Here is a 23877-nt window from a genome sequence, read left to right as displayed (position 1 = left end):
GAATCAAATGGCTGTAAAAACTCAGGATACATGGAAGAAAATTATGGAAAAAATGGAGGACCAAGACAAGGAGATGAAAAAACTGATAAAGTGTTTTGATGAACGTCAAACTCAAACTAAGGATCAAATCCAAACCTTAGTGGACCAAAACAAATATCACTCCTCACATCTTAACTCCACTATAACCACCATCACGGAAAGAATTGAAACTCAAATGGATCAGATGATAAAAGGTTTTAAAACTGTGATCACGGAGGAAGTGAAAAATTCTGAAAGCTCTCTTCTGTCAGAGATCCGGTTCATGATGGAACAACTACAAGTGGAAATGCAACAAGATGTGCGCACACTACATAAAAATGTGCAAGACAATAATGGTAACTTAAATAAAGGGATCGACTACTGTGTAACACAGATAAACAGGCTTTCTACAAAGGTGGAACAGTTGGAAACCAGTTTAAAGGAACAGAAATGGGATCATGGAAAAACACGGACCGATCTTGAACAAAAACCTGATTCTGAACTTTGTCTGCACCCTGTAAGTGTTGATTCAAACAAAAAGGAATCCCACTTAGATAAAATAACATCAAGATCTTCCACCATCATAAAAGGGGATCATATCAAATTAATGTTTCCAACCTATGGGAAACCTCATGATGACCCAGATCCTTTAAATTATTTGTCAAAATGTCGTGATTTTCTTGCTCTGCAACCATTATCTGATGCCGATCTTTTAGCAACTTTCAGAACGGTTCTTCATGGTACAGCCCGAGACTGGTGGGAAATAGCTAAGTGCAGAGTAAACACATGGGAGGAGTTTGAAACAGCTTTTCAGTCGGCCTTTCTTGCTGAAGATTATGAGGACGAGTTGGCGGAACGAGTAAGAAATAGAAAACAAGGAGAAGAAGAAAGCATACGGGACTTTGCTTTTTCTTACAGAGCACTGTGTAAAAGGTGGAATTCCTCTCTCCCTGAGTCTTCCATCGTTAAGATGATTTTGAAAAGTATCAGACCCTACCTTGCGAGCCAACTCAGAGGTAGAGTAAGCGATGTTGACAGTCTTGTGCGGCTTGGTCATCAACTTGAAAAAGACTTTGAACAGCAACAAGAATACAATCAAAAGGCACACATCAAAAGTCTAGGTGTATCTCACAAAAATCCGAAACCTGTCTACAACAAACCCGTCGAAAATCCTGTGCTATGCTGGAGATGCAATGGTCAACACCCACCTGGTCAATGTCCAAACTATAAATTAACTATGCCTAACCCCTCCAAAAATGTATCAAATGGTGCCCAAAACAAACATGCCTCTCGACCATCTCAGAACACTGGATTTTCTCGCAATATTTCTATGTCAGCTGTAACATCTGGAGAACCCAAACAACCAAAACAAGAAAACAAGGGTCTTGAACCTAACGACCACAACCATCCCCTGGGACGTTTCGTTAAACCTGAACAACTTGTGGTACCCCTTACAATAGGAACATGGCGGGGAAAAGCCATAGTGGATACAGGAGCGAGCTATACTCTTATCCATGAGTACCTTTGGATGGAGCTTGGAGGAGCTAGGAGTGACCTTCAACCCTGGTTATCAGGTCCCCTGTACTTAGCTAATGGTGAGGAAGCAAACCCACTTGGGTGGAATGAAATAGGAACTGATATCCATGGGAATATGACCACCTTACCAGCTGCAGTGCTGGCCCCTAAAGCCCTTGCTTATGGTGTTGTCCTCGGACTGGATTATTTGTTTCTTAGTGGAATGCAAATAAATGTCATAGATATGGTTTACAGTTTCAAGTCCAACCCCTCAGTCGTCTACCCTTTTCAGCCTGGCGGTGCCCGCCTACCAGAAATGATCCAAATCCAACAGAAACAAAATCAAGAAAGAAAGGGGAGGAGTAAGAAAAATTTGAAAAGTGTCTCTTTGATCAGCTCGGTCCCTCCTCCACAACTCTATCGGGAACCTGTGCGTCTGGAGGTTGCAGATTATATCCAACTTGTTGTAACCAGTGCCCACATAACAGACCCTGACAAACAACAACTGCTGGAATTACTGGAGTCAAATCATGAAGTTTGTACACATGAACCAGGAAGAACGGAGGTTCTGCAACACAAGATATATACTACCAGTAAAATACCTGTCAAGCAAAAGCCTTACCGTATGTCTCCAGTCAAACAAGCAATTGTAAAAGAACAATTGCAAGAGATGTTGGCAGTGGGTGTAGTGGAGCCTTCTCATTCAGGATGGGCTTCTCCAGTTGTTCTGCCACCAAAGAAAGATGGTGGACACAGATTTTGTGTTGACTTTAGAAAAGTCAATGCTGTCACAGAAACTGACGCTTACCCTCTTCCAAACATTAATGAAATCCTGGAATCACTGTCTGGTGCTGCAATCTTTTCTACAATAGACCTGAATAGTGGTTACTGGCAGGTACCTATGGATCCAAGTAGCAAGGATGCAACTGCTTTTATCACCCCCTTTGGGTTGTACCAATTCAATGTGATGCCTTTCGGTCTCAAAAATGCACCCGCTACCTTTCAGAGGTTGATGGAAACCGTCTTGGGAGATTTGAGAGGAATGATTTGTCTGGTCTACCTAGACGACATTATTATCTATTCTTCTTCTGTGTCTCAGCATTTGAAGGATCTTCAGAAGGTGTTGAAGAAACTTAACGATGCTGGACTGACGATCAACCTAAAGAAATCAAGATTCTGCTTACAGGAACTGAAATTCCTGGGTCATATTGTCAGTGGTCAAGGGATTTCTGCTGATCCAGACAAAATCAAAGCTGTCCAGACCTATCCGGTACCTAAAAATCTAAAGGAGGTACAGCGATTTCTTGGGCTCACCGGATGGTATCACAGATTTGTACCAGACTTCTCCAAAATAGCCGAGCCAATAAATTCTCTCAAAAAGAAAGGAACAAAATTCCACTGGAGTCAAGAGTGTCAAACTGCTTATGAACGGTTGAAAGCCAGTCTGATTGTTCCTCCCATTTTAGGTCATCCAAACCTCAGGCTTCCATTCATTGTTTATACGGATGCCAGTGAGACAGGACTTGGAGCAGTCCTAACTCAAAAACGGGAGGGAAATACAGAGGAAGTGCTTGCATATGCTAGTAGAACTCTGAACCAAGCTGAACGAAACTACTCGGCAACCGAAAAGGAATGCCTTGCAGTGATTTGGGCTTTGGAAAGATGGCAACATTACCTTGAACCAAAACTATTTACAGTTGTCACTGATCATTCTGCTCTACAGTGGGTTTTGAGTTCCACCAAAACTACCAGCCGTCTAATCAGATGGGCTCTACGATTGCAGAAATTTGACTTTGTTATTGAGTATCGAAAAGGACGATTGAATGTTGTGCCTGATGCTCTCTCTAGGATACCTACCTGTGGAGTCTGTAATCTCGTAGTAAGTAAAAAAAATGTGGATACATTTCCAGTGACTCTTGACACGATTTGGGAAGAACAGCACAAAGATCCAGAAATTGAGAAAATCTTTCAAGATTTAGCAGAAAATGCAGCCTTGGATTCAAATTATGCCATCTTGGAAGACAAAGTGTATTTCAAAAAATATCTGAATGACAATCAATACCACTACCGCATCTTCATTCCCAAGAGCTTAATTCCTCACATGCTGAATGCTTTCCATAGCATCCCGCTGAGTGGCCATCTGGGAATCTTCAAAACCTACAAAAGACTTCAAGAGGTTGTTTTTTGGCCTGGATTGTGGAGAGATGTTAAACAATATGTGAAATGTTGTTTGACCTGCCAGCGCCTAAAAGCAGATAACAGAAAACCTGCAGGGAAACTACAACAAACAGTGGTGACAAGACCCAATTCAATGTTGGGAGTTGATATAATGGGTCCTCTGCCTCGGAGCCCTGAAAGAAACGAGTATCTGTTGGTGTTTGTGGACTACTTCACCCGATGGGTGGAACTCTTCCCTCTCAGAGTTGCCACAGCGCAGAACATTGCAAAAATTCTTCGAAAAGAAATGGTCTCCAGATGGGGAGTTCCAGATTACATCTTGTCTGACAGAGGGTCACAGTTTGTTTCCTCCGTCTTTAAGGAAGTCTGTGCGCAATGGACAGTAATACCTAAGCTCACCACAGCATACCATCCTCAGACAAACTTGACGGAACGCATAAATCGGACATTAAAAAGCATGATTGCATCATATGTGGAAGACAATCATAAGAACTGGGATAAGTTTATTTCAGAATTCCGGTTTGCAGTGAATTCTGCAGTTCATGAAACGACGGGAGTTTCACCAGCCGAGTTGCAACTGGGGAGGAAGTTAAAAAGTCCAATGGATAAAATTATGCAAAGAGATGTGCTAAAGCCAGACACAGCAGGATATGATGTTGTCCATCAGTTGACACAGCTTCATGCTAGTGTTAAGGACAGTGTGGAGAAGGCACAGAAACGACAGTTGAGGAACTATAATAAAACAAGGAGAGATGTTAAGTATAAACCAAAGGACAGAGTGTGGGTCAGGAACTTTCCCCAGTCCTGTGCAAAAAACAAATTCATGGCTAAATTGGCTGCAAAATGGAAAGGCCCATACAGAGTGACAGCTAAGCTTGGACCGGTAAATTACCAAGTGGTAATGGAAGAGACTGGTCACGACATCCGAACAGTAAATGTCTGCAATCTCAAACCGTTCTATCCCAGTGCGGAAGATGTAGATAAACAGGAGAGGCAAATGATTGTCGACATTCTCCAAGACTCGTCAGGGGATGAGGAGTTTTTTGGCTTTGAAGAATAAGTCATGTAGGAAACCAAGCAAATGAAAAAAAAAAAGAGAAAAGAAAAAAAAAAATCAACTAAAGACAAGAAAAAGTTTTTTTTTTTTTTCATCCAGCAGGGGAGAGTGTAGCAGTCAGGGTGCAGAGGCAACCTGCTGCACAGCAGAGGGAAAAGGGGCGTGTCATTGAAGGGAAAGAAATTAGGAGTGATTGCACCTGGGAAAGGTGTGAGAGTGGAAAGAGGAAAAAAGGGGCGTGTCATTGGAGGGAAGAAGATTTTGGAGTGATTGCACCTGGGAGAAGTGGGAAACAAAAGGAGACAGACAGTGGAGAAGAGAGGAGAAAGGTGAAAAGGAGGTAAAGCCCTTTAATGTTTATGGAGGTGCTGAACTTTTTGAGTGTTTTGCCTGGGTTCTCCGGATTTTTAAAACACTGTGGGACCTACTGGGAAAGGAGTGAGCAGGGATCTGCATGATGCAGTCGGCCTGAAACAATGCATGTTGGAATGACTGGGAGAAGACGACTGTAAAATCAACCTCTCTACTCGAAAAAAACCCGGGACAGGTGATATTTTCCCCCCCACCTCTCTCCTACCTAATCTCCAGACTTCCCCTGTTTCCCAAACCAGGCCCCTTCCTTTTCCCCACTATCAGATACTCACTTCCCCACACACACACACTCCCCCACACACACGCACTCAGCTCTCAAGCCCCTTTTGCTTCTTTAATGTATTTTTCATTTTTTTGAACGGACCTACAATTTTTGACTGTTTTTTGAGGGTTATAAAACCCCACAGTGTTGGGACATTTTTTGTTATGTTGTGTTTTAAGAAGTTACCCAAAGAATTAAATGTTTGTTGTCCTGAATTTGTGTTCAATATATGGATTTATATGATTTAATTTTGCTTCGTAGTGTGCTTTGATTTACTCTCATACCATGTATTGACGGACTTAGTGGTCTGTCTGGCGCCCAATTTAATACCCCCCTAAGTTACGCTACAAAGTGGAATCATTTATTTCCACTTCAGTCATTTCATCTGACGAAATGTGGAACATACACGTCACGCTCTGTGATCAAACGTCCAAAAGTATTCTCAGATGAGACCTGTGGAATCATTTGTAAGTTAAGGACGAAGAAAAAAACTTTAAATAATAGAGTTATAGTAAAACTAGACAACATTATTGAATCTTGTCCTTTATAAGACTTGATTATTGAACATTATTAAACAGGCTGCTGGTTATAAAGTGTCAAGTTGTCTGTTTTGTTTCTCTTTGGGCGTGAAAAGAAATTGCTTCTCTGAAGACACCTATTGTTCAAGTTTTGAGTATCTGCAAAAAATAAGCAACTACAAAACGTTTACTTCAAGTGAATTTTATACCAGCTACTTTTTACATTGACTAGAGTCCTTTATAAGTAACCATAGTAACATTCCATCAAAGTAGTTGTCTTTAACTTGAGTTGAATGTTTTAGTACCTCTGTCAGTTTGTTTGATCAGAATCTCAGTTTTGAAAAATGAAATAATAATTATCTCATTGATTTCACAATTCAGAGTTTATTTTTAATCATTTTAAGATGAAACAACACAATTAATTCTTCAAAAGGAAATCATTCTATACATTTTATTGGAGATTTTTCTAAATGAAATGTTAAAAGTGGTAAAAACAATCAGTACACATTGCAAACATATTTTAAGTGAAGAAAAGTTAAAATGTTCATGCAGACAAAAAGTCAGTTCAGCTGAACAAAAATCGTCATGAGCAGTAGAGCCTCTGTAACTAAACGGAAACAGCTAAAGAGTTATTTAAAGAGACTCAAACATTTGCAGAAAAAGTGAAAAGATGTCAAAGTACCACCCACAAAGTTTGACTTGAACAATGTAACCACAATCAGCTCTCAGCTACACACAAGAAGAACGACCAAGTTGAAGGATTTTCAAGATTAACCCACTGTTCCTTTAATTACTTGTGTCTATTTCAGTTTACATAACTCAGCAGAAGATCTAGGATAAATGTAAATTCCAGCATGTAGAGGCTGAGTGAATGTGGCCTGGACTCTGTGGAGGAGATTCATGGTTTTAGAGATGCTGTAGAAGGACAGAATACCTGCTCTGTGATCCAGGTAGACTCCTACTCTGGAGGACTGAGGACCTGAGAGAGGAGTGCTGACATCGTTGCACAGAAACTTAGAACTGTTGTTGTCACAATATAACGCCCAAGATTTGTCATTGAGTCCAAATCCTCTTTCAATCACGCCTCCTGCTCTGTTGATATTCTTGAAAGCGACTGCTACACAAACTCCTCTTCCTCTCCTCTTCACCTCCCAGTAACAACGTCCAGTCAGACTTTCTGGACTCAGGACCTGAGGCCATCCAGTGAATCTGTCCGGGTGACTAGAATAAGACTGTTGTTGACCTGTGTATGTCACTTTTCTGTTCCCACCAGATAATAAGAGCCATTTGTTGAGTGTATTTGGATCCAGTGTGATGTCACGTGAATATTGTAAGAAGTCAGCTCTGGTCTTGGGCTCTGGTTTTGACAGTAAGATGTCCACTGAGACGTTTGTCCATTTCTCTCTCAGGATGTCCTCTAGTTTGTCTCTGACTTCTGACACAGCTGATGTCACATCCTCAAATAACCTCTGAGGACGGATATTGATGCTGGATGAGTGGGTAGACTTGCCGAGTGGTGACAGTGAGTTGTAGTCGTGTAGAAACTGGATGTGGTCCTGTGTGCGTGAGAGCCTCTCCAATTCAGCATCTCTCCTCTTCAGCTTAGCGATCTCCTGATCCAAAGCATGGCGATTTTTGACTCGACTGACTTCAGTTTGCTGCTGGGATCTGACCTTCTGCTTCACATCAGAGCGTCTTTTCTCCATGAGACGGATCATCTCAGTGAAGATCTTCTCACTGCCCTCCACTGCTTTATCGGCAGAGCCATTGATAGCCTTCACCTCCTGTTGAAACAGCTTCACATCTTTCTCTCTGCGCTGGATCCTCTGCTGGATGTTTTGTCGAGTCATCTCCGTCATCTCTGCTGCAGCTGAGACTGTGTCGTGGCCTTTATGTTCCTCTAGAGAGCAGAGATAACAGATGGACTGCTTATCAGTGCGGCAGAACATCTTCATCACCTCATCATGACGAGAGCAGATGTTCAACTTGATCTTCTTGGAGGGCTCCACCAGCTTGTGTTTTTCAAATGTAGGTGATTTATAGTGAGGCTGCAGGTGTTTCTCGCAGTAAGAAGCCAGACATTGGAGACAGTACTTTTGGGCTTTCAGTTTTCTCTTGGTGCAGAAATCACAGGCCACATCCTGGGGTCCAGCATAGCAGTGATCAGCAGGAGCGTCTTTAAGTCCAGTCTTCTTCAGCTCCTCCACTAAAACTGCCAACATGGTGTTTTTCAACAGGGCAGGTCTCGCTGGGAAGGTCTGCCTACACTGAGGGCAGCTGGAGTTTTTCTTCTCCTCTTTATCCCAGTGGGTTTTAATACAGTTCATGCAGTAGCTGTGTCCACAGGGAACAGTCACCGGATTCTTCAGTAGATCCAGACAGATCGAACAAGAGAAGGTTTCCTGGTCCAGCTGAACTCCTTTCTGGGCCATTTCTCCTCTCAGTCACAATGACTGTCTGAGTTTCACTTCCTGGGAACTGAAACTATTTTCACCTCTGATCTACAAAACGTGACTTAATTCAAAGCTTGATCTAACCGTGACTAGACTGGCTGAAGATATTCAAGACGTTTCACCTCTCCTCAAAAAGGCTCCTTCTGTTCTGAGCTATTTGGAGGATGGAGCAAGAAATTTAAGCCTCTGTGGATCATTAGCATGCTAATAGTCAAGGATGACTCACATCAGAGTCGTTAGCTGAGTCGTTACAACACACAGTCGTCTGTGGGTCGTTGGAGTCACATGTTCCAAGGTGGGACTGGGACTTCAGTTGTTTTGGATGAGAATTCAAAAAATCATTGCAGGATGGTGAAAGATAGTGTTTCTGACCACCACCTCAGTCAAGGGATGGCTTTTCCACTTGGACATAAATGGCTTCTTTAACACCCGTTTTCAAATCAACATGTAGTAGAGTCCAACCATGCTGCTCTTGAACACAGCCTCTCACCTGCCCCTCCCCCCTTTGCTTATCAATCAGGTCGGCATATTTAATGCACCTGAGTGCCTGAGATCAGCATGGCATTTGTTTGAAGGGTTCCTGGTGAGTAGGGTGGCTTTGGTTTTACCTTACACGTTATCAGTGTTTTTATTAATGGTTTCTTTCTTCTTTTTTAGGTGTTTTAACTGCTGTTGTTTTGCCCTGTTTTGCCTTATTTTGCTTCAGTTTTGCCCTGTTTTGCCTTATTTTGCTTCAGTTTTGTTACTAGTTTTGCCCTGTTTTGCCTTATTTTGCTTCAGTTTTGTTACTAGTTTTGCCCTGTTTTGCCTTATTTTGCTTCAGTTTTGTTTATTCCTTTGTTTGATTAGTGTTTTAATATATATAGTAAATTTGATTTACTATAATAAATACCTTTTTTATGTTTTGATAACACGACTGCCTCTTCAGTTCTTTCGAACTTATGTGTCCTTAATTTTCCTGTTTTGGTTTCCTTATTTGTGTATCTCCTGGGGTGCAAGTCCCCAGGTGGCGTTGTCTGTAGTTTATTTTGTAGTTTAAGAGAAAATCCATAAAATCCCCACGCCCGCCCTGTCACAAACACAGACACACAAACCCTCCAACACCTTGAGGCAGAAGTTGGTCCAGCCCAAGGACAACATTAGAACATGTGACTCCAACGACCCGCAGACGACTGGTTGTCGTAACGACTCTTGGCAGAACTATGTCAACGACTCAGCTAATACCCATGATGTGAGTCATCCTTGATTATTAGAGTACTAATTATCCACAGAGACTTACATTTCTATCTCTGTCCACTTTGGTTTCTTAGTGTGCTTGCTTTTCCTTGTTGTTAAAGTTCATATTTTTTTATAAACTGTAAAGTGAGGGTGACCAGCAGATATAAACACACTTAATTGAATGTTGGAGCAGTTTGGACTGCGGCTAAAATCTGTTCTATCCCGAGATCAAAGTGGAATCATTTATTTCCACTTCAGTCATTTCATCTGACGAAATGTGGAACATACACGTCACGCTCTGTGATCAAACGTCCAAAAGTATTCTCAGATGAGACCTGTGGAATCATTTGTAAGTTAAGGACGAAGAAAAAAACTTTAAATAATAGAGTTATAGTAAAACTAGACAACATTATTGAATCTTGTCCTTTATAAGACTTGATTATTGAACATTATTAAACAGGCTGCTGGTTATAAAGTGTCAAGTTGTCTGTTTTGTTTCTCTTTGGGCGTGAAAAGAAATTGCTTCTCTGAAGACACCTATTGTTCAAGTTTTGAGTATCTGCAAAAAAATAAGCAACTACAAAACGTTTACTTCAAGTGAATTTTATACCAGCTACTTTTTACATTGACTAGAGTCCTTTATAAGTAACCATAGTAACATTCCATCAAAGTAGTTGTCTTTAACTTGAGTTGAATGTTTTAGTACCTCTGTCAGTTTGTTTGATCAGAATCTCAGTTTTGAAAAATGAAATAATAATTATCTCATTGATTTCACAATTCAGAGTTTATTTTTAATCATTTTAAGATGAAACAACACAATTAATTCTTCAAAAGGAAATCATTCTATACATTTTATTGGAGATTTTTCTAAATGAAATGTTAAAAGTGGTAAAAACAATCAGTACACATTGCAAACATATTTTAAGTGAAGAAAAGTTAAAATGTTCATGCAGACAAAAAGTCAGTTCAGCTGAACAAAAATCGTCATGAGCAGTAGAGCCTCTGTAACTAAACGGAAACAGCTAAAGAGTTATTTAAAGAGACTCAAACATTTGCAGAAAAAGTGAAAAGATGTCAAAGTACCACCCACAAAGTTTGACTTGAACAATGTAACCACAATCAGCTCTCAGCTACACACAAGAAGAACGACCAAGTTGAAGGATTTTCAAGATTAACCCACTGTTCCTTTAATTACTTGTGTCTATTTCAGTTTACATAACTCAGCAGAAGATCTAGGATAAATGTAAATTCCAGCATGTAGAGGCTGAGTGAATGTGGCCTGGACTCTGTGGAGGAGATTCATGGTTTTAGAGATGCTGTAGAAGGACAGAATACCTGCTCTGTGATCCAGGTAGACTCCTACTCTGGAGGACTGAGGACCTGAGAGAGGAGTGCTGACATCGTTGCACAGAAACTTAGAACTGTTGTTGTCACAATATAACGCCCAAGATTTGTCATTGAGTCCAAATCCTCTTTCAATCACGCCTCCTGCTCTGTTGATATTCTTGAAAGCGACTGCTACACAAACTCCTCTTCCTCTCCTCTTCACCTCCCAGTAACAACGTCCAGTCAGACTTTCTGGACTCAGGACCTGAGGCCATCCAGTGAATCTGTCCGGGTGACTAGAATAAGACTGTTGTTGACCTGTGTATGTCACTTTTCTGTTCCCACCAGATAATAAGAGCCATTTGTTGAGTGTATTTGGATCCAGTGTGATGTCACGTGAATATTGTAAGAAGTCAGCTCTGGTCTTGGGCTCTGGTTTTGACAGTAAGATGTCCACTGAGACGTTTGTCCATTTCTCTCTCAGGATGTCCTCTAGTTTGTCTCTGACTTCTGACACAGCTGATGTCACATCCTCAAATAACCTCTGAGGACGGATATTGATGCTGGATGAGTGGGTAGACTTGCCGAGTGGTGACAGTGAGTTGTAGTCGTGTAGAAACTGGATGTGGTCCTGTGTGCGTGAGAGCCTCTCCAATTCAGCATCTCTCCTCTTCAGCTTAGCGATCTCCTGATCCAAAGCATGGCGATTTTTGACTCGACTGACTTCAGTTTGCTGCTGGGATCTGACCTTCTGCTTCACATCAGAGCGTCTTTTCTCCATGAGACGGATCATCTCAGTGAAGATCTTCTCACTGCCCTCCACTGCTTTATCGGCAGAGCCATTGATAGCCTTCACCTCCTGTTGAAACAGCTTCACATCTTTCTCTCTGCGCTGGATCCTCTGCTGGATGTTTTGTCGAGTCATCTCCGTCATCTCTGCTGCAGCTGAGACTGTGTCGTGGCCTTTATGTTCCTCTAGAGAGCAGAGATAACAGATGGACTGCTTATCAGTGCGGCAGAACATCTTCATCACCTCATCATGACGAGAGCAGATGTTCAACTTGATCTTCTTGGAGGGCTCCACCAGCTTGTGTTTTTCAAATGTAGGTGATTTATAGTGAGGCTGCAGGTGTTTCTCGCAGTAAGAAGCCAGACATTGGAGACAGTACTTTTGGGCTTTCAGTTTTCTCTTGGTGCAGAAATCACAGGCCACATCCTGGGGTCCAGCATAGCAGTGATCAGCAGGAGCGTCTTTAAGTCCAGTCTTCTTCAGCTCCTCCACTAAAACTGCCAACATGGTGTTTTTCAACAGGGCAGGTCTCGCTGGGAAGGTCTGCCTACACTGAGGGCAGCTGGAGTTTTTCTTCTCCTCTTTATCCCAGTGGGTTTTAATACAGTTCATGCAGTAGCTGTGTCCACAGGGAACAGTCACCGGATTCTTCAGTAGATCCAGACAGATCGAACAAGAGAAGGTTTCCTGGTCCAGCTGAACTCCTTTCTGGGCCATTTCTCCTCTCAGTCACAATGACTGTCTGAGTTTCACTTCGTGGGAACTGAAACTATTTTCACCTCTGATCTACAAAACGTGACTTAATTCAAAGCTTGATCTAACCGTGACTAGACTGGCTGAAGATATTCAAGACGTTTCACCTCTCCTCAAAAAGGCTCCTTCTGTTCTGAGCTATTTGGAGGATGGAGCAAGAAATTTAAGCCTCTGTGGATCATTAGCATGCTAATAGTCAAGGATGGCTCACATCAGAGTCGTTAGCTGAGTCGTTACAACACACAGTCGTCTGTGGGTCGTTGGAGTCACATGTTCCAAGATGGGACTGGGACTTCAGTTGTTTTGGATGAGAATTCAAAAAATCATTGCAGGATGGTGAAAGATGGTGTTTCTGACCACCACCTCAGTCAAGGGATGGCTTTTCCACTTGGACATAAATGGCTTCTTTAACACCCGTTTTCAAATCAACACAGACACACAAACCCTCCAACACCTTGAGGCAGAAGTTGGTCCAGCCCAAGGACAACATTAGAACATGTGACTCCAACGACCCGCAGACGACTGGTTGTCGTAACGACTCTTGGCAGAACTATGTCAACGACTCAGCTAATACCCATGATGTGAGTCATCCTTGATTATTAGAGTACTAATTATCCACAGAGACTTACATTTCTATCTCTGTCCACTTTGGTTTCTTAGTGTGCTTGCTTTTCCTTGTTGTTAAAGTTCATATTTTTTATAAACTGTAAAGTGAGGGTGACCAGCAGATATAAACACACTTAATTGAATGTTGGAGCAGTTTGGACTGCGGCTAAAATCTGTTCTATCCCGAGATCAAAGTGGAATCATTTATTTCCACTTCAGTCATTTCATCTGACGAAATGTGGAACATACACGTCACGCTCTGTGATCAAACGTCCAAAAGTATTCTCAGATGAGACCTGTGGAATCATTTGTAAGTTAAGGACGAAGAAAAAAACTTTAAATAATAGAGTTATAGTAAAACTAGACAACATTATTGAATCTTGTCCTTTATAAGACTTGATTATTGAACATTATTAAACAGGCTGCTGGTTATAAAGTGTCAAGTTGTCTGTTTTGTTTCTCTTTGGGCGTGAAAAGAAATTGCTTCTCTGAAGACACCTATTGTTCAAGTTTTGAGTATCTGCAAAAAAATAAGCAACTACAAAACGTTTACTTCAAGTGAATTTTATACCAGCTACTTTTTACATTGACTAGAGTCCTTTATAAGTAACCATAGTAACATTCCATCAAAGTAGTTGTCTTTAACTTGAGTTGAATGTTTTAGTACCTCTGTCAGTTTGTTTGATCAGAATCTCAGTTTTGAAAAATGAAATAATAATTATCTCATTGATTTCACAATTCAGAGTTTATTTTTAATCATTTTAAGATGAAACAACACAATTAATTCTTCAAAAGGAAATCATTCTATACATTTTATTGGAGATTTTTCTAAATGAAATGTTAAAAGTGGTAAAAACAATCAGTACACATTGCAAACATATTTTAAGTGAAGAAAAGTTAAAATGTTCATGCAGACAAAAAGTCAGTTCAGCTGAACTGTAATCCTCATAAGCAGTAAAGCTTCTGTGACTAAACAGAAACATCTAAAGAGTGTTTGTAAAGAGACTCAAACATTTACAGAACAAGTGAAAAGATGTCAAAGTACCACCTATAAAGTCACAATCAGCTCTCAGCAACAAACAAGAATAATGATCAAGTTGAAGGATTAAAGTTTAACACACAGTTCCTTTACATTGCTTCTGTCTATTTCAGTTTACACAACTCAGCAGCAGATCCAAAACCGATCCAAAGTCCAGCATGTAGAGGCTGAGTGAATGTGGTCTGGACTCTGTGGAGGAGAGTCATGGTTTTAGAGATGCTGTAGAAGGACAGAATACCTGCTCTGTGATCCAGGTAGACTCCTACTCTGGAAGACTGAGGACCTGAGATAGGAGTACTAACACTGTTGTACCGAAACTTATAAATGTTGTTGTCACAATATAATGCCCAAGATTTGTCATTGAGTCCAAATCCTCTTTCAGTCACGCCTCCTGCTCTGTTGATATTCTTATATGCGACTGCTACACAAACTCCTCTTCCTCTCCTCTCCACCTCCCAGTAACAACGCCCAGTCAGACTCTCTGGACTCAGGACTTGACACCAATCAGTGAATCTGTCTGGGTGACTAGAATAAGACTGTTGTTGACCTGTGTTTATTACATTTTTGTTTGCGGCAGTTAATAACAGCTGTGCATTTATTGTATTTGGATCCAGTGTGATGTCACGTGAATATTGTAAGAAGTCAGCTCTGGTCTTGGGCTCTGGTTTTGACAGCAAAACATCCACTTCAGTCACTCTCTGTGAGATGTTTATCCATTTCTCTCTCAGGACGTCCTCAAGTTCATCCTTGACTTCTGACACAGCTGCCGTCACATACTCAAATAACCCCTGAGGACGGATGTTGATGCTGGATGAGTGTGTAGATTGACAGAGTGGTGACAGTGAAGGGTAGTCGTGTAGAACCTTGATGTGGTCCTGTGTGTGTGAGAGCCTCTCCAGTTCAGCGTCTCTCCTCTTCAGCTCAGTGATCTCCTGCTCCAGCTTCTCCTGAAGCTCTTTGACTCGACTGACTTCAGTTTGCTGCTGGGATCTAACCTTCTGCTTCACATCAGAGCGTCTTTTCTCCATGAGACAGATGAGCTGAGTGAAGATCTTCTCACTGTCCTTCACTGCTTTATCAACAGAGCCATTAATAACCTTCACCTCCTGTTGAAACAGCTTCATTCTGTCCTGGATCCTCTGCTGGATGTGTTGTCGACTCACCTCCAGCTCTCTCTGCTTCTCGGTCCTCTCTGCTGCAGCTGAGACTGTGTCGTGGCCTTTATGTTCCTCCACAGAGCAGAGAAAACAGATAGACTGCTTATCAGTGCGGCAGAACATCTTCATCACCTCATTATGTAGAGAGCATATGTTCTCCTGGAGCTTCTTGGAGGGCTCCACCAGCGTGTGTTTTTCAAATGTAGGTGATTTATAATGAGGCTGCAGGTGTTTCTCACAGTAAGAAGCCAGACATTGTAGACAGGACCTTTGAGCTTTCAGTTTGCTCTCGGTGCAGAAATCGCAAGCCACATCCTCGGGTCCAGCATAGCAGCGGTCAGCAGGAGCGTCTTTAAGTCCAGTCTTCTTCAGCTCCTCCACTAAAACTGCCAACATGGTGTTTTTCAACAGGGCAGGTCTCACTGGGAAGGTCTGCCTACACTGAGGGCAGCTGGAGTTTTTCTTCTCCTCTTTATCCCAGTGGGTTTTAATACAGTTCATGCAGTAGCTGTGTCCACAGGGAACAGTCACCGGTTTCTTCAGTAGATCCAGACAGATCGAACAAGAGAAGGTTTCCTGGTCCAGCTGAACTCCTTTCTGGGCCATTTCTCCTCTCAGTCACAATGACTGTCTGAGTTGCACTTCCTGGGAACTGAAACTATTTTCACCTCTGATCTACAAAACGTGACTTAATTCAAAGCTTGATCCAACCGTGACTAGACTGGCTGAAGATATTCAAGACGTTTCACCTCTCCTCCAAAAGGCTCCTTCAGTTCTGAGCTATTTGGAGGATGGAGCAAGAAATTTAAGCCTCTGTGGATCATTAGCATGCTAATAGTCAAGGATGACTCACATCAGAGTCGTTAGCTGAGTCGTTACAACACACAGTCGTCTGTGGGTCGTTGGAGTCACATGTTCCAAGATGGGACTGGGAGTTCAGTTGTTTTGGATGAGAATTCAAAACATCATTGCAGGATGGTGTTTCTGACCACCACCTCAGTCAAGAGATGGCTTTTCCACTTGGACATAAATGGCTTCTTTAACACCCGTTTTCAAATCAACACAGACACACAAACACAAACCCTCCAACACCTTGAGGCAGAAGTTGGTCCAGCCCAAGGACAACATTAGAACATGTGACTCCAACGACCCGCGGACGACTGGTTGTCGTAACGACTCTTGGCAGAACTATCTCAACGACTCAGCTAATACCCATGATGTGAGTCATCCTTGATTATTAGTGTACTAATTATCCACAGAGACTTACATTTCTAACTCTGTCCACTGTGGTTTCTTAGTGTGCTTGCTTTTCCTTGTTGTTAAAGTTCATATTTTTTTATAAACAGTAAAGTGAGGGTGACCAGCAGATATAAACACACTTAATTGAATGCTGGAGCAGTTTGGACTGCGGCTAAAATCTGTTCTATCCCGAGATAAAAGTGGAATCATTTATTTCCACTTCAGTCATTTCATCTGACGAAATGTGGAACGTACACGTCACGCTCTGTGATCAAATGTCCAAAAGTATTCTCAGATGAGACCTGTGGAATCATTTGTACGTTAAGGACGAAGAAAAAAACTTTAAATAATAGAGTTATAGTAAAACTAGACCACATTATTGAATCTTGTCCTTTACAAGACTTGATTATTGATCATTATTAAACAGGCTGCTGGTCATAAAGTGTCATGTTGTCTGTTTGCAAAAAAATAAGCAACTACAAAACGTTTAATTCAATTGAATTTTATACCAGCTACTTTTTACATTGACTAGAGTCCTTTATAAGTAACCATAGTAACATTCCATTAAAGTAGTTGTCTTTAACTTGAGTTGAATGTTTTAGTACCTCTGTCAGTTTGTTTGATCAGAATCTCAGTTTTGAAAAATAAAATAATAATCATCTCATTGATTTCACAATTCAGAGTTTATTTTTAATCATTTTAAGATTAAACAACACAACTAATTCTTCAAAAAGAAATCATTCTATAAATTTTATTGGAGATTTTTCTAAATGAAATGTTAATAGTGGTAAAAACAATCAGTACACATTGCAAACATATTTTAAGTGAAGAAAAGTTGAAATGTTCATGCAGAGAAAACGTCAGTTCAGCTGAACTGTAATCCTCATAAGCAGTAAAGCTTCTGTGACTAAACAGAAACATCTAAAGAGTGTTTGTAAAGAGACTCAAACATTTACAGAACAAGTGAAAAGATGTCAAAGTACCACCTATAAAGTCACAATCAGCTCTCAGCAACAAACAAGAATAATGATCAAGTTGAAGGATTAAAGTTTAACACACAGTTCCTTTACATTGCTTCTGTCTATTTCAGTTTACACAACTCAGCAGCAGATCCAAAACCGATCCAAAGTCCAGCATGTAGAGGCTGAGTGAATGTGGTCTGGACTCTGTGGAGGAGAGTCATGGTTTTAGAGATGCTGTAGAAGGACAGAATACCTGCTCTGTGATCCAGGTAGACTCCTACTCTGGAAGACTGAGGACCTGAGATAGGAGTACTAACACTGTTGTACCGAAACTTATAAATGTTGTTGTCACAATATAATGCCCAAGATTTGTCATTGAGTCCAAATCCTCTTTCAGTCACGCCTCCTGCTCTGTTGATATTCTTATATGCGACTGCTACACAAACTCCTCTTCCTCTCCTCTCCACCTCCCAGTAACAACGCCCAGTCAGACTCTCTGGACTCAGGACTTGACACCAATCAGTGAATCTGTCTGGGTGACTAGAATAAGACTGTTGTTGACCTGTGTTTATTACATTTTTGTTTGCGGCAGTTAATAACAGCTGTGCATTTATTGTATTTGGATCCAGTGTGATGTCACGTGAATATTGTAAGAAGTCAGCTCTGGTCTTGGGCTCTGGTTTTGACAGAAAAACATCCACTTCAGTCACTCTCTGTGAGATGTTTATCCATTTCTCTCTCAGGACGTCCTCAAGTTCATCCTTGACTTCTGACACAGCTGCCGTCACATACTCAAATAACCCCTGAGGACGGATGTTGATGCTGGATGAGTGTGTAGATTGACAGAGTGGTGACAGTGAAGGGTAGTCGTGTAGAACCTTGATGTGGTCCTGTGTGTGTGAGAGCCTCTCCAGTTCAGCGTCTCTCCTCTTCAGCTCAGTGATCTCCTGCTCCAGCTTCTCCTGAAGCTCTTTGACTCGACTGACTTCAGTTTGCTGCTGGGATCTAACCTTCTGCTTCACATCAGAGCGTCTTTTCTCCATGAGACAGATGAGCTGAGTGAAGATCTTCTCACTGTCCTTCACTGCTTTATCAACAGAGCCATTAATAACCTTCACCTCCTGTTGAAACAGCTTCATTCTGTCCTGGATCCTCTGCTGGATGTGTTGTCGACTCACCTCCAGCTCTCTCTGCTTCTCGGTCCACTCTGCTGCAGCTGAGACTGTGTCGTGGCCTTTATGTTCCTCCACAGAGCAGAGAAAACAGATAGACTGCTTATCAGTGCGGCAGAACATCTTCATCACCTCATTATGTAGAGAGCATATGTTCTCCTGGAGCTTCTTGGAGGGCTCCACCAGCGTGTGTTTTTCAAATGTAGGTGATTTATAATGAGGCTGCAGGTGTTTCTCACAGTAAGAAGCCAGACATTGTAGACAGGACCTTTGAGCTTTCAGTTTGCTCTCGGTGCAGAAATCGCAAGCCACATCCTCGGGTCCAGCATAGCAGCGGTCAGCAGGAGCGTCTTTAAGTCCAGTCTTCTTCAGCTCCTCCACTAAAACTGCCAACATGGTGTTTTTCAACAGGGCAGGTCTCACTGGGAAGGTCTGCCTACACTGAGGGCAGCTGGAGTTTTTCTTCTCCTCTTTATCCCAGTGGGTTTTAATACAGTTCATGCAGTAGCTGTGTCCACAGGGAACAGTCACCGGTTTCTTCAGTAGATCCAGACAGATCGAACAAGAGAAGGTTTCCTGGTCCAGCTGAACTCCTTTCTGGGCCATTTCTCCTCTCAGTCACAATGACTGTCTGAGTTGCACTTCCTGGGAACTGAAACTATTTTCACCTCTGATCTACAAAACGTGACTTAATTCAAAGCTTGATCCAACCGTGACTAGACTGGCTGAAGATATTCAAGACGTTTCACCTCTCCTCCAAAAGGCTCCTTCAGTTCTGAGCTATTTGGAGGATGGAGCAAGAAATTTAAGCCTCTGTGGATCATTAGCATGCTAATAGTCAAGGATGACTCACATCAGAGTCGTTAGCTGAGTCGTTACAACACACAGTCGTCTGTGGGTCGTTGGAGTCACATGTTCCAAGATGGGACTGGGAGTTCAGTTGTTTTGGATGAGAATTCAAAACATCATTGCAGGATGGTGTTTCTGACCACCACCTCAGTCAAGAGATGGCTTTTCCACTTGGACATAAATGGCTTCTTTAACACCCGTTTTCAAATCAACACAGACACACAAACACAAACCCTCCAACACCTTGAGGCAGAAGTTGGTCCAGCCCAAGGACAACATTAGAACATGTGACTCCAACGACCCGCGGACGACTGGTTGTCGTAACGACTCTTGGCAGAACTATCTCAACGACTCAGCTAATACCCATGATGTGAGTCATCCTTGATTATTAGTGTACTAATTATCCACAGAGACTTACATTTCTAACTCTGTCCACTGTGGTTTCTTAGTGTGCTTGCTTTTCCTTGTTGTTAAAGTTCATATTTTTTTATAAACAGTAAAGTGAGGGTGACCAGCAGATATAAACACACTTAATTGAATGCTGGAGCAGTTTGGACTGCGGCTAAAATCTGTTCTATCCCGAGATAAAAGTGGAATCATTTATTTCCACTTCAGTCATTTCATCTGACGAAATGTGGAACGTACACGTCACGCTCTGTGATCAAATGTCCAAAAGTATTCTCAGATGAGACCTGTGGAATCATTTGTACGTTAAGGACGAAGAAAAAAACTTTAAATAATAGAGTTATAGTAAAACTAGACCACATTATTGAATCTTGTCCTTTACAAGACTTGATTATTGATCATTATTAAACAGGCTGCTGGTCATAAAGTGTCATGTTGTCTGTTTGCAAAAAAATAAGCAACTACAAAACGTTTAATTCAATTGAATTTTATACCAGCTACTTTTTACATTGACTAGAGTCCTTTATAAGTAACCATAGTAACATTCCATTAAAGTAGTTGTCTTTAACTTGAGTTGAATGTTTTAGTACCTCTGTCAGTTTGTTTGATCAGAATCTCAGTTTTGAAAAATAAAATAATAATCATCTCATTGATTTCACAATTCAGAGTTTATTTTTAATCATTTTAAGATTAAACAACACAACTAATTCTTCAAAAAGAAATCATTCTATAAATTTTATTGGAGATTTTTCTAAATGAAATGTTAATAGTGGTAAAAACAATCAGTACACATTGCAAACATATTTTAAGTGAAGAAAAGTTGAAATGTTCATGCAGAGAAAACGTCAGTTCAGCTGAACTGTAATCCTCATAAGCAGTAAAGCTTCTGTGACTAAACAGAAACATCTAAAGAGTGTTTGTAAAGAGACTCAAACATTTACAGAACAAGTGAAAAGATGTCAAAGTACCACCTATAAAGTCACAATCAGCTCTCAGCAACAAACAAGAATAATGATCAAGTTGAAGGATTAAAGTTTAACACACAGTTCCTTTACATTGCTTCTGTCTATTTCAGTTTACACAACTCAGCAGCAGATCCAAAACCGATCCAAAGTCCAGCATGTAGAGGCTGAGTGAATGTGGTCTGGACTCTGTGGAGGAGAGTCATGGTTTTAGAGATGCTGTAGAAGGACAGAATACCTGCTCTGTGATCCAGGTAGACTCCTACTCTGGAAGACTGAGGACCTGAGATAGGAGTACTAACACTGTTGTACCGAAACTTATAAATGTTGTTGTCACAATATAATGCCCAAGATTTGTCATTGAGTCCAAATCCTCTTTCAGTCACGCCTCCTGCTCTGTTGATATTCTTATATGCGACTGCTACACAAACTCCTCTTCCTCTCCTCTCCACCTCCCAGTAACAACGCCCAGTCAGACTCTCTGGACTCAGGACTTGACACCAATCAGTGAATCTGTCTGGGTGACTAGAATAAGACTGTTGTTGACCTGTGTTTATTACATTTTTGTTTGCGGCAGTTAATAACAGCTGTGCATTTATTGTATTTGGATCCAGTGTGATGTCACGTGAATATTGTAAGAAGTCAGCTCTGGTCTTGGGCTCTGGTTTTGACAGAAAAACATCCACTTCAGTCACTCTCTGTGAGATGTTTATCCATTTCTCTCTCAGGACGTCCTCAAGTTCATCCTTGACTTCTGACACAGCTGCCGTCACATACTCAAATAACCCCTGAGGACGGATGTTGATGCTGGATGAGTGTGTAGATTGACAGAGTGGTGACAGTGAAGGGTAGTCGTGTAGAACCTTGATGTGGTCCTGTGTGTGTGAGAGCCTCTCCAGTTCAGCGTCTCTCCTCTTCAGCTCAGTGATCTCCTGCTCCAGCTTCTCCTGAAGCTCTTTGACTCGACTGACTTCAGTTTGCTGCTGGGATCTAACCTTCTGCTTCACATCAGAGCGTCTTTTCTCCATGAGACAGATGAGCTGAGTGAAGATCTTCTCACTGTCCTTCACTGCTTTATCAACAGAGCCATTAATAACCTTCACCTCCTGTTGAAACAGCTTCATTCTGTCCTGGATCCTCTGCTGGATGTGTTGTCGACTCACCTCCAGCTCTCTCTGCTTCTCGGTCCTCTCTGCTGCAGCTGAGACTGTGTCGTGGCCTTTATGTTCCTCCACAGAGCAGAGAAAACAGATAGACTGCTTATCAGTGCGGCAGAACATCTTCATCACCTCATTATGTAGAGAGCATATGTTCTCCTGGAGCTTCTTGGAGGGCTCCACCAGCGTGTGTTTTTCAAATGTAGGTGATTTATAATGAGGCTGCAGGTGTTTCTCACAGTAAGAAGCCAGACATTGTAGACAGGACCTTTGAGCTTTCAGTTTGCTCTCGGTGCAGAAATCGCAAGCCACATCCTCGGGTCCAGCATAGCAGCGGTCAGCAGGAGCGTCTTTAAGTCCAGTCTTCTTCAGCTCCTCCACTAAAACTGCCAACATGGTGTTTTTCAACAGGGCAGGTCTCACTGGGAAGGTCTGCCTACACTGAGGGCAGCTGGAGTTTTTCTTCTCCTCTTTATCCCAGTGGGTTTTAATACAGTTCATGCAGTAGCTGTGTCCACAGGGAACAGTCACCGGTTTCTTCAGTAGATCCAGACAGATCGAACAAGAGAAGGTTTCCTGGTCCAGCTGAACTCCTTTCTGGGCCATTTCTCCTCTCAGTCACAATGACTGTCTGAGTTGCACTTCCTGGGAACTGAAACTATTTTCACCTCTGATCTACAAAACGTGACTTAATTCAAAGCTTGATCCAACCGTGACTAGACTGGCTGAAGATATTCAAGACGTTTCACCTCTCCTCCAAAAGGCTCCTTCAGTTCTGAGCTATTTGGAGGATGGAGCAAGAAATTTAAGCCTCTGTGGATCATTAGCATGCTAATAGTCAAGGATGACTCACATCAGAGTCGTTAGCTGAGTCGTTACAACACACAGTCGTCTGTGGGTCGTTGGAGTCACATGTTCCAAGATGGGACTGGGAGTTCAGTTGTTTTGGATGAGAATTCAAAACATCATTGCAGGATGGTGTTTCTGACCACCACCTCAGTCAAGAGATGGCTTTTCCACTTGGACATAAATGGCTTCTTTAACACCCGTTTTCAAATCAACACAGACACACAAACACAAACCCTCCAACACCTTGAGGCAGAAGTTGGTCCAGCCCAAGGACAACATTAGAACATGTGACTCCAACGACCCGCGGACGACTGGTTGTCGTAACGACTCTTGGCAGAACTATCTCAACGACTCAGCTAATACCCATGATGTGAGTCATCCTTGATTATTAGTGTACTAATTATCCACAGAGACTTACATTTCTAACTCTGTCCACTGTGGTTTCTTAGTGTGCTTGCTTTTCCTTGTTGTTAAAGTTCATATTTTTTTATAAACAGTAAAGTGAGGGTGACCAGCAGATATAAACACACTTAATTGAATGCTGGAGCAGTTTGGACTGCGGCTAAAATCTGTTCTATCCCGAGATAAAAGTGGAATCATTTATTTCCACTTCAGTCATTTCATCTGACGAAATGTGGAACGTACACGTCACGCTCTGTGATCAAATGTCCAAAAGTATTCTCAGATGAGACCTGTGGAATCATTTGTACGTTAAGGACGAAGAAAAAAACTTTAAATAATAGAGTTATAGTAAAACTAGACCACATTATTGAATCTTTTCCTTTACAAGACTTGATTATTGATCATTATTAAACAGGCTGCTGGTCATAAAGTGTCATGTTGTCTGTTTGCAAAAAAATAAGCAACTACAAAACGTTTAATTCAATTGAATTTTATACCAGCTACTTTTTACATTGACTAGAGTCCTTTATAAGTAACCATAGTAACATTCCATTAAAGTAGTTGTCTTTAACTTGAGTTGAATGTTTTAGTACCTCTGTCAGTTTGTTTGATCAGAAT

At 41.6% G+C, this 23877-nt stretch overlaps 5 protein-coding genes across 5 annotated transcripts; all 5 read right to left on the bottom strand.

Moving 5' to 3' along the window:
* Positions 1 to 6720: 6720 nt before the first annotated feature.
* On the bottom strand, positions 6721 to 8352 carry LOC306833933 (tripartite motif-containing protein 16-like; the record flags this gene model as incomplete). Its single annotated transcript, XM_079359572.1, has 2 exons — positions 6721 to 7533; positions 7615 to 8352. The coding sequence occupies 2 exons, from the start codon at positions 8350 to 8352 to the stop codon at positions 6721 to 6723; spliced, it is 1551 nt and encodes a 516-aa protein (XP_079215698.1).
* Positions 8353 to 10792: 2440 nt separating this feature from the next.
* On the bottom strand, positions 10793 to 12424 carry LOC306833925 (tripartite motif-containing protein 16-like; the record flags this gene model as incomplete). The annotated part of the gene is made up of 2 exons (XM_079359561.1): positions 10793 to 11605; positions 11858 to 12424. The coding sequence occupies 2 exons, from the start codon at positions 12422 to 12424 to the stop codon at positions 10793 to 10795; spliced, it is 1380 nt and encodes a 459-aa protein (XP_079215687.1).
* A 1785-nt stretch (positions 12425 to 14209) lies between these two features.
* Positions 14210 to 15901, bottom strand: LOC306833916 (tripartite motif-containing protein 16-like; the record flags this gene model as incomplete). The annotated part of the gene is made up of 1 exon (XM_079359549.1): positions 14210 to 15901. Exon 1 carries the CDS (start codon positions 15866 to 15868, stop codon positions 14210 to 14212), a length of 1659 nt encoding a protein of 552 aa, XP_079215675.1. The 5' UTR covers positions 15869 to 15901.
* A 1681-nt stretch (positions 15902 to 17582) lies between these two features.
* LOC306833907 (tripartite motif-containing protein 16-like) lies at positions 17583 to 19241 on the bottom strand (the record flags this gene model as incomplete). The annotated part of the gene is made up of 2 exons (XM_079359532.1): positions 17583 to 18179; positions 18381 to 19241. 2 exons carry the CDS (start codon positions 19239 to 19241, stop codon positions 17583 to 17585), a joined length of 1458 nt encoding a protein of 485 aa, XP_079215658.1.
* Positions 19242 to 20955: 1714 nt separating this feature from the next.
* LOC306833895 (tripartite motif-containing protein 16-like) lies at positions 20956 to 22647 on the bottom strand (the record flags this gene model as incomplete). Its single annotated transcript, XM_079359510.1, has 1 exon — positions 20956 to 22647. The coding sequence occupies exon 1, from the start codon at positions 22612 to 22614 to the stop codon at positions 20956 to 20958; it is 1659 nt and encodes a 552-aa protein (XP_079215636.1). The 5' UTR covers positions 22615 to 22647.
* Positions 22648 to 23877: the final 1230 nt, after the last annotated feature.

Source organism: Symphodus melops (assembly GCF_947650265.1).
Source record: "Symphodus melops genome assembly, chromosome: 1".
Taxonomy (NCBI): domain Eukaryota; kingdom Metazoa; phylum Chordata; class Actinopteri; order Labriformes; family Labridae; genus Symphodus; species Symphodus melops.
Note: the sequence above shows the minus strand (reverse complement) of the source record. Positions and strands in the feature narration are given on the sequence as shown.